Raw genomic sequence first — 9,294 nt, forward strand, 5'->3', positions numbered from 1 at the left:
ACATGGCAAAGGTAATTGATGTAGCTACAGGAGTTCTTAACAAGGGGAAGGGGGAAAACATAAATTATGGACGAAGCTGGACTTTCACCGATTCGAGTCGAGTAATTAGCTTTGCGTCTAAATCACGATTCAACACCTTAAGGGCCAATTTTTTTCTAATCGAGTGCCTAAAGAGGCCGATGATTTAAACAAGTAAGAGCTGTACCATAATTTTAATCTCGGGCCGAAATTTTAGCAGTACTAATTGACTTGGGAGTAAACCGTTTTGGTAAACCCGAAGTACTTCAGAAATAACGTCCCATGAAATAAAATTTTTGGTGTTTCTGATAAACGGTGATACGGCATCCGATGCAACTTCACTTCACTGGATGGGAAGCTTCGCCATGCCCAATAACCTCATACGTCAAATGGCTGAACAGAGCCCAAGAATGTCATACATTCGTGTCCCACCCAACCCGCCGCCAAGTGTCCACCTCACAATTGGCAAAATGTTATCTTTCTCCTCCAACTAATTATAATATAAACCATGATATTTTTCTGTGTGCTCACCGCTACCCTCCCAGATTCACCCACAGCTCTAAAAACCATGTCCTCCAATGGATACACGACAAAGATCACTGCGTTTCTTCCCCTCTATATCCACTTCTACACCAGAAGATGATCTGAATCCACCACCGATGAACTTTGTGTTGAGTTTTGTCCTAGAGACTGAAAACCCATCATCTTTCTGCTTGTTTTCACAGAGACTCCATTAGTTCTCGGGCTTTGCCCAGATGGGTGACCAGACAGAGCACGATGGGGCACCAAATGGCAAGACAGGGTCTCCAAGAAACGTTCTGTTTGGGAAGTACGAGATGGGGAGGATGTTGGGTAAGGGCACTTTCGCTAAGGTCTACCATGGGAAGAACCTGTTGACCCAAGAGAGCGTGGCCATCAAGGTCATTTGTAAGGACCAGGTCAAGAAGGAAGGCCTGATGGAGCAGATCAAGCGGGAGATCTCCGTGATGCGCCTGGTGCGTCACCCCAACATAGTGGAACTCAAGGAGGTCATGGCCACCAAGCAAAAGATCTTCTTTGTCATGGAGTATGTGAAGGGCGGCGAATTGTTTGCCAAAGTTGCCAAAGGCAAATTGAAGGAGGATGTGGCCAGGAAGTACTTTCAGCAATTGGTTAGCGCCATCGATTTCTGCCATAGCCGCGGCGTGTCGCACCGCGACTTGAAGCCCGAAAATCTCCTGCTGGACGAGAACGAGGACCTTAAAGTCTCCGACTTTGGCCTGTCGGCTTTGCCGGAGCAGCTCAGGATTGACGGGTTGTTGCACACGCAGTGTGGGACTCCAGCGTATGTTGCGCCGGAGGTCTTGCGGAAGAAGGGGTACGACGGGGCGAAGGCGGATTTGTGGTCTTGTGGGGTGGTGCTGTATGTGCTGCTTGCAGGGTATTTGCCGTTTCAGGACGAGAATGTGATGAGAATGTACAGGAAGGTGTTCAAGGCTCAGTATGAGTACCCACCTTGGTTCCCGCCTGAAGCTAAGAAACTAGTTTCCAAGCTTCTCGTTGCGGACCCTGAAAAGAGAATTTCGATTCCAGAGATAATGAGCACCCCGTGGTTTCAAAAGGGGTTCACTAAGCCAGTGGCTTTCTCTATTGAGGAACAGGAATTGGAGAAATATGACGAGAACTGCAGCTGCGAGTTGGAGCTGGTGAGATCAAACTCAAAGCCGCCTTTTTACAACGCGTTCGAGTTCATATCGTCCATGTCGTCGGGGTTCGACTTGTCCAGCATGTTTGAGAGCCAACGCAAGTCCGCCTCGATGTTCACTTCCAAGTGCTCGGCGTCGGCGATAGTTGGGAAGCTAGAGGCGCTGGCCAGGAGGCTGAATTTCGGGGTGGTGAGCCTGAAGGACTTCAAGCTGAAGCTGCAGGGCAAGAAGGAAGGGAGGAAAGGGAAGCTGGCAGTGACAGCGGAAGTCTTCGAGGTGGCACCGGAGGTCGTGGTGGTCGAGTTCTCAAAGTGTGCCGGTGACACTCTCGAGTACAAGAAGTTCTACGAGGAGGATGTGAGGCCTGCGCTCAAGGACATTGTGTGGAGTTGGCAGGGGGAGAATGACTGTCAAGTCTGTCATTAACTAACGGGGAGGCCAAGACTCAAAGGGGGCCATCCATTAGAGTAGGAGCTTAAGGTAGACCGGACATAACCAGTTCAAATTCCATTTCTTGGGAATTTCCACTTTCATGTTTATCAATGGTCATGCAGTGATTTTGTTCAATGTAAATATTGCTCTTATGCCGGTCCGTGCGATCAGGTATTGCTCATATCCGACTCGTGCGGTTAGTAAGCCGGCACAGATTTCCCGGGCGACGGGAACGTATCTTTTGGGGTGTGATCTTCATTGTAATCTGCTGGTTTTTGGAAATTGAGTTGTGGATGATAGCTCTCTTTCCGTGTATATTGGCGCCCCCCGCCTCCTCCCCTACCAAGTCATGGGAATCTCAATCCAATATCTTGGTAGGCGGCTGACAGGAAATTAGAAACAGATAAAGTGAAACTATCTGTGTGCTCTCACCAGTTAATTAGCTAATCATACCATCTCAGAATCACGAGGGTACTGATCACATCATTCGTGACTTCTGTTTTTCTGCTAAACCTTTCCGTTTTATTGCTTATTCTCTTGTTCTTCTCTGCTTAGACATCATTCACAGCCTTATTTGCAATTCTTGAGCAGCCATCTTTCGAACAACACTCTGTTTAACAAGTAGTAACACAACCCAGGAAGAACCTGAACAAGAGAGTGTTCAGTTCAGGTAAGCAAATCAATCAGTGGTCTGGTCTCTTCTCCTGTTCCCTTCCCTTTCCAAACAGAAAGTGGGGTCTCCATGACTAGCGGTTGCTGTACTTTTGGAGGGTTGACCGTTAGTTAATGTTTCTCTTCATCTTTCCTCCATAGTTGTTCCTTATCCATGTTATGTGGTGGTGGCGGCCACCGATTAACCAGAGAATCAAAAGCTTAAATTGGGGTCTTGGGCCCAAGAAAGGGGAGGTGTTTCACTTGTCAAGCCCTCTACCGGTCCAAAGAGGAAGTCAGTGTCAAAGGCTCATTGGTCGCGCCTTCTGTACTTATCCTCAAGACAAGTGGCGCCCAGCTCTGCCGGCCACAGCTCCCAATTGGGTGGTCTTCTTGGAATCCTTGAACAGACGCTTTGTCAGTTTCTTCGGTCCTTCTTCGGCATGGTGGTAGCCTTTACGTCGATTGAATGAGTAAATATTAAATTACGTATTTATTTAATAATTTAATTTTTCATAAATCATTAATAGTGATCTTGTAAAATATCACATGATATTAGGATAAGAAATTATGAGTTTAAATCTTTTCTATTGAAATATGTCCATGATTAATACTAGGGAAGAAAATTAAATTAAGTGTGATGAGGAGTGATTGAAAATTTAAATATTACCTTCACGCCTTTGTCGAACAATTTAAGCTTTTAGATGGGGAGACATTCATTTAGGCTTAGTTTATTTCACGAAAAATGTGATATTTTTGGAAAATATTTTTTGGAAAGTCCCTTTTTCGGGAAAATGATAATATTTTTCTTGTTTGATAAGAAAAATCAATTTCATCAAATTTTCTTTTTAAATATCAATTTTTTAATTGTTTTCTTTTATCTTTTTTTTTCTTTTTCGTTTTTTCTCCTTAGGTTGTCAAGCAGCCATGGCTACCGGTCGCCGAGCCTTGCCATCGGGAGGCCGCGAGGGTCGAGACGGCCGGCTAGCTCGAGTCGGCCGAGCTCGAGTAGATCCCCGGATCACGGGATTGACAAGTTCTTTTCTTTCTTCTTGTGGGGGAAAAGGGCGAATCAACCTAAGACAGAAAGATGCCAAGCGCGAAGGGTGATAGAAGAGAGCGATTGCTGAGGAGCCCGCGGAATAAAATCGATTAATGTTAGAATCGTCGAAGCAGTCCTAGGAGTTGAAGAAATCAGCATGGGCGAGCTCGTTGTGGACGGAGAGGACACCCAAGGAAGAGAGAGAGTACAGGGATGGAGGAAGAGAGAGAAACGGCGATGGAGGAGAGAGAGAGAGAGAGAGTCCGGGGATGGAGGAAGACACGGAAAGGAAAATTTTCTTTTCGGAAGGTTACAAGAGATATATGCATGACATAGAAAATATTTTCCAGTTGACTAGAAAATATTTTCCATTGACCACTCATTTTTCGCCCCCAAACATCGGAAAATTGGGAAAAATATTTTCCGGAAAAACATTTTTCGTGAAACAACTTGAGCCCTAATAGCTCAAGCTATTACAACAGTTGGTAGCGGTCCTACAAAATCTACGCGTTTGATTTGGAAAATATTTACAATGAAATGATCGTTTGTATCGCTTAAAAGAATTATTCAATAAAAAAACATATTTTCTTATTCGACAATGCTTATGTTTAATTATTTTTGTGAACAATAAAAATATTTTTTGTTCTTTAATTTTACCAATACAAGCAATCATTTTGAGAGAAGTGTTTTCTAAATTTTTTTTTTTTTCGCATAACAGACGGAGCATGAATATCACTTTCAACCACAAATTTCAACAAGAAAAATTTCAGTAATATTTTATTTCGGGGTCGATATCCTTTCATCTTAAGAACATAATTAACACAATGGCCAAATCACTAATTTTTTTTGGATCGGGAGCTAAAGCAATAAAAATGATGACTTTCAGATTATATGAACGTTGAAATATGCTCTATGGTATGGTGGTTGAGTCACCCTGGCAAATTATACCTAACGTTAAGCGTATATCGAAATTGACTTTTGGTATTGATTTTCATATTCATTTCGAGTGTTACGACCGGCACCATTTTAACTTTTATTGGCAAAAAACACATTGAAGGTTTTCGAAACATATATATATATGTGAAATTCTTATTTTTTTTTTCAATTTTTATGAGGGTAAGTAAAAACTTTAAGCAAATAGACCCTAATCGTTTAATGATCATGTTGCTTTGTGTAACTTCTACTAAATATTTAATAGATGAAAATTGCGGGGAAAAACACAAAAGAAATCGTAAATTTGTTATATTATATTACATTTATTCCCATTCAGTCTTAAATCTTTCAATTGGACCGATTTAGTTATAAATCTTTTTTCATTGATACCAATTCAGTCCATCAGGTCAATTTTGATTGGAAATTTTTGTGGAATTTTTTTGTCTTTATAATTCTTTGATTCTTTATTATTTTTATTATTTTTTTTTTTTTTTTTTTTCTTTGTTTTCTAAGATTGTGCCACCCTGCCACCTGGGCAGGGCAGCCCTCGTTGCCGGCAAACCCTTGTTGGCAAAAATAAAGTAAAAAAATAAAGAAAAATATTAAAATTTTTAATTTTTTTTAAAATATAATATTATTCACATCAGCCAACCATGCCATGTAGGCAGGCCAATGTTAACGCCGGTAACTTTCAACTAAAATTGGTCGGATAGATTAAATTGATATCAATGTGAAAGGATTTATAACTAAATTGACCAAATTTAAAAAATTAGGATGGAATGGATAGCGATGTAATAAGTTTTTGGTACTTTTTCGAAAGCCGTGTAATGGGAAGAAATACGACAAGACAAGGAAAATAGGACAAATTAACACATAAAAGGAATTTCCCAGAATCACCGGCTAAAGGTTGGTGCGTGGACGATGGTGCCTTTCCAACGTGGGCGCCACTTGCATTATTGTAAGTTTGTAACCATCGTTCTCAAAATTTTGATCATGGAACTGCAAGAGCAAACACTTGGCGAGATCACATGGCGGCATCTGCGAGCCTATGATTCGTGTTTGCCGATCATGCTCGTGTCGGATGTACCTTGTCGTTGCGTAATTATTTCAATGCAAGTGCATAATCTTTTCCATTTGCATGATTATAACGGCGATTGACGTGCATGAAGCGAAAACAGATGAATAGGGCCAATACTATCGGGGAGAAATTGACAGGGGGCACCCGTATTTTGATTAAGAACGAGCGGAAACGAGTCGATTTGTGCCGATTTCGAGTAAAGTCGTGTCTTTCGGGTCGCATTCGGACATACCGTGTCGGTAACGTTCTCTCCTCCCCAAGTGTCGGGGGCCCCTACGAGGCATGGCAATATTTTTGTGGAGATTTGATTGAAAGAGGCAAGTTCAAGGGTTCATCAGGTATGAATCATGACAAGCATGCATGATTGCAATTTGCACTAAACAATTTGATTATTGGGTTATCATCTTTTCTTATTTACGAGTTGATGACAATTGCATATAAAAAAGAGGGGGAAGAGGGGCAACGACAGAGCAATAGATTGGATTGGGATGAGGATATGAAATCAATCTCCCAAATGATGGCTTGCTTTGATTATAAAGAAGACTAATGACCGGAGTAGATCTAGATCCTTGGGTTGATTACCCGGGCTTTATTCATTTGCCACCTATGTGACCGCTGCGATTGACCGTAAATGAAGCGATAACCAATAAATAGGAACAATACTATTGAGAGGAAATTGACATCGTCACCTCGTATTTCAATATGGACCTCGATACTGCAATTTTGTCGTTCGGTACGTGTGAATCTCGTATTCGATTTTACGCTAAATAACTCGCTAAATCGAAGCTATTCTTTATTTGTGAGTCTTTTAATTGTGACTTAAGTTGAAATGGTCCGTGAAGATGTGAAGTTGGATTGAAATTTTTTTTTTTTTTTTTTTTTTTGGGGTCTAATATTGATAACTTCCATTCAATCAACCAATTAGAGAGTAAGATACCTCATTCTATGGGCCTTCGCAATCCAATCCGCGCATACATTGGCTTCTCGAGGTGAATGGATAATTGACACGTACGTCATCCACCAGGTTACAAATGGGCCAGGGTGCTTGGGCCGAGCCTGATACAGAGACGGTTGATAAGAGCACTGTAGCTGATAAGTTATTTCCCAGCACTTGCAACCTGCAGATCAGTTTGGACTTCCCAAAGATCACCACAACTTTGGGTAAGTAAAACAAATCGTCACACAACTTTGTTGTCCGTTGTTGTGATGTGCAATAATCAAAACCGGTCCTCTTTCTTTGAAAAACGAACGGTAGATTGAATCGTATCCGCAAATGAGATGATCTAAGAAGTGCTTTCACACGAGCAACATCGAATAACATGATCACAAGCAATTGTCAAAACATATATCCGATCCCACGAACATTTCTTTTTTTTTTTTTTTGGTAGTTTCATTTCATTCGAAAGAGAATTACATATATCCTATCTAGTAACTACGGCTTTGATCCAACGGTTCCGGATTTTTTTTTTTTTTTTTTTGGGTCAGACCGTTTCTGGAGTTGAGAGACTAGTTAGTGAAGCGCCAACTGTTTGAACACTCGTCGTTGCAAATGGGTTGGGCCACGTAGGAAACAAAGTGGTGGAAACGTCATAATCTGGGCCGATGGCCCATTCCACTTATCGGCCCACACGACATCAAACCTTAAATGGGGTGCAAGTACGTGGAAGGCGTTGCAGGCCCGATTGCATTCGTAAGGAACGGTAAAGATGGAGATAATTAGGATAAGGACATGAATCACAATGAATTACAATGAATAAATACATATGCTTCTTTGGGATTTAACCAATGGCGAAGTACAAAGCACCTTGCCATAATTTAATTGATGACACGCTGAGATTATAGAGAGATAGAAAGTCGAAATTTAATCGGCGATGGAGATATAAAATTACGATCGTAGTACTGGGATTGAAAAAATGTTTCAAATAGCGAAAAAGTAAAGATGAAAATGAATTTATGAGAACATTGAATTCTTTCACTTATTGAATAGCCTTGCAGTGTAACTATTTAAAGCCCGCCTAAGTTGCATGGCTACAAGCGGAGGCGAGACAATTCAAATAAAACGAATAACTTCCTAGTATCCCATTATTTAGCAACACTTGAGCTTGAAAATATCTCTACTCACCGTTTACTCGTCAATGTCAATATTAATGATTTCATCCCCAAATAATTGATATTTGCTCTCATCGGTTGCACATCGATATCGATAACTAATATATGGCAACACTTATATCTAAAAAGGCGAGAGAACTGTCAAAAAAATCTTAAACCTTTTGCATTAGTGCTAATTCAGTTCTAAACCTTTTTTTTGTGCCAATTCAATCATAAACCTTTTGCATTGGTGCCAATTAAATCCTAAACCTTTTATTGGTGCTAATTTAGTCATAAACCTTCTGTATTGTTGTCAATTCGGTCTTAAATCTTTTATATTTATACCAATTGAGTTAATCTAGCCAATTTTGATCGAAAATCATTGACGTGGATATCAATTGTCCTACATGGCACGGCTAGCGCTAACTTGGACATTTTTTAATATTTTAAATAAAATTTTAAGCATTTTTTTGGTTTTTAAAAATTATTTAAAATATCAAAAAATATTAAAAAAATATCCACATTAGCGCCAACCGTGCCACGTAGGATAATTGACATCTAAGCCGGTGATTTCCAATAAAAAATGGCCGAATTGAGTTAATTGGCATAAATACAAAAATTTTAGGATTAAACTGGCATATTGTAAAAGGTTTATGACTAAATTGACACTAATAAAAGGTTTATGACTTAAATGACACAAATACAAAAGGTTTATGACTGAATTAGCACCAAAAAAAGGTTTAGCATTGAATTAACACTAACGCAATAGGTTTAGGACTTTTTTTGACACTTTTTCCCTAAAAAGGCTCGAAAACATTGCTAGTCACAATCAGTTACCCGCCGATACAGATGCTACCAAATCCTGCTGCTTTCTATCCCTTGTCGACTATAATGAAAAAGTCGTTTCATTTTCGAACATCCTTACCTCTTTGATCTCCCAAATCTTTAAAAAAAAAGTATAGTCCGCAATGCGCGTCGGACCCACTACATAAAAGTGATTAGAGAATCTCAGCGTCTCCGATGCTAAACACGTCTCGCCCCCCCCTCCCTATTAGGCTATTACGTCGGCAGTCCTATGAGCACTCGCGATTTTGTCATTTAGCCTACTTTTGTCACTCACTGCCCAAAATTAAAGAGGCCACGATCAAAAGGAATATTTCGTCTGCACATGAAAAGAATGCGGTGACACTGACGAGACCATTAACACAACCCAGGCCAATCAAATCGGGGAGACCCAATCACCACCGCTCATCAATTTGCACTCGATTCTGATCTCACGGTTCGGGACTTAGTCTTCGCGCGCGATCACACACGACGGTCGTCCGTCGACCCGGTGCGCCGGTCAAGCCAATCTGGTCCGTCCGTTG

The 9,294-nt window shown here is 40.8% G+C and overlaps 1 protein-coding gene across 1 annotated transcript; it reads left to right on the forward strand.

Annotated features, from left to right (window-relative positions):
* The first annotated feature begins 459 nt into the window (after positions 1-459).
* On the forward strand, positions 460-2,444 carry LOC115755833 (CBL-interacting serine/threonine-protein kinase 25-like). The gene has a single exon (XM_048284487.1). The coding sequence runs from the start codon at positions 774-776 to the stop codon at positions 2,127-2,129; it is 1,356 nt and encodes a 451-aa protein (XP_048140444.1). The 5' UTR covers positions 460-773; the 3' UTR covers positions 2,130-2,444.
* Positions 2,445-9,294: the final 6,850 nt, after the last annotated feature.

Source organism: Rhodamnia argentea, chromosome 8 (assembly GCF_020921035.1).
Source record: "Rhodamnia argentea isolate NSW1041297 chromosome 8, ASM2092103v1, whole genome shotgun sequence".
Classification (NCBI taxonomy): domain Eukaryota; kingdom Viridiplantae; phylum Streptophyta; class Magnoliopsida; order Myrtales; family Myrtaceae; genus Rhodamnia; species Rhodamnia argentea.

What these genes read in the sequence shown, in the direction of transcription:
- LOC115755833 (XM_048284487.1), top strand. Translation starts at nt 774, where the DNA reads ATGGGTGACCAGACAGAGCACGATGGGGCACCAAATGGCAAGACAGGG.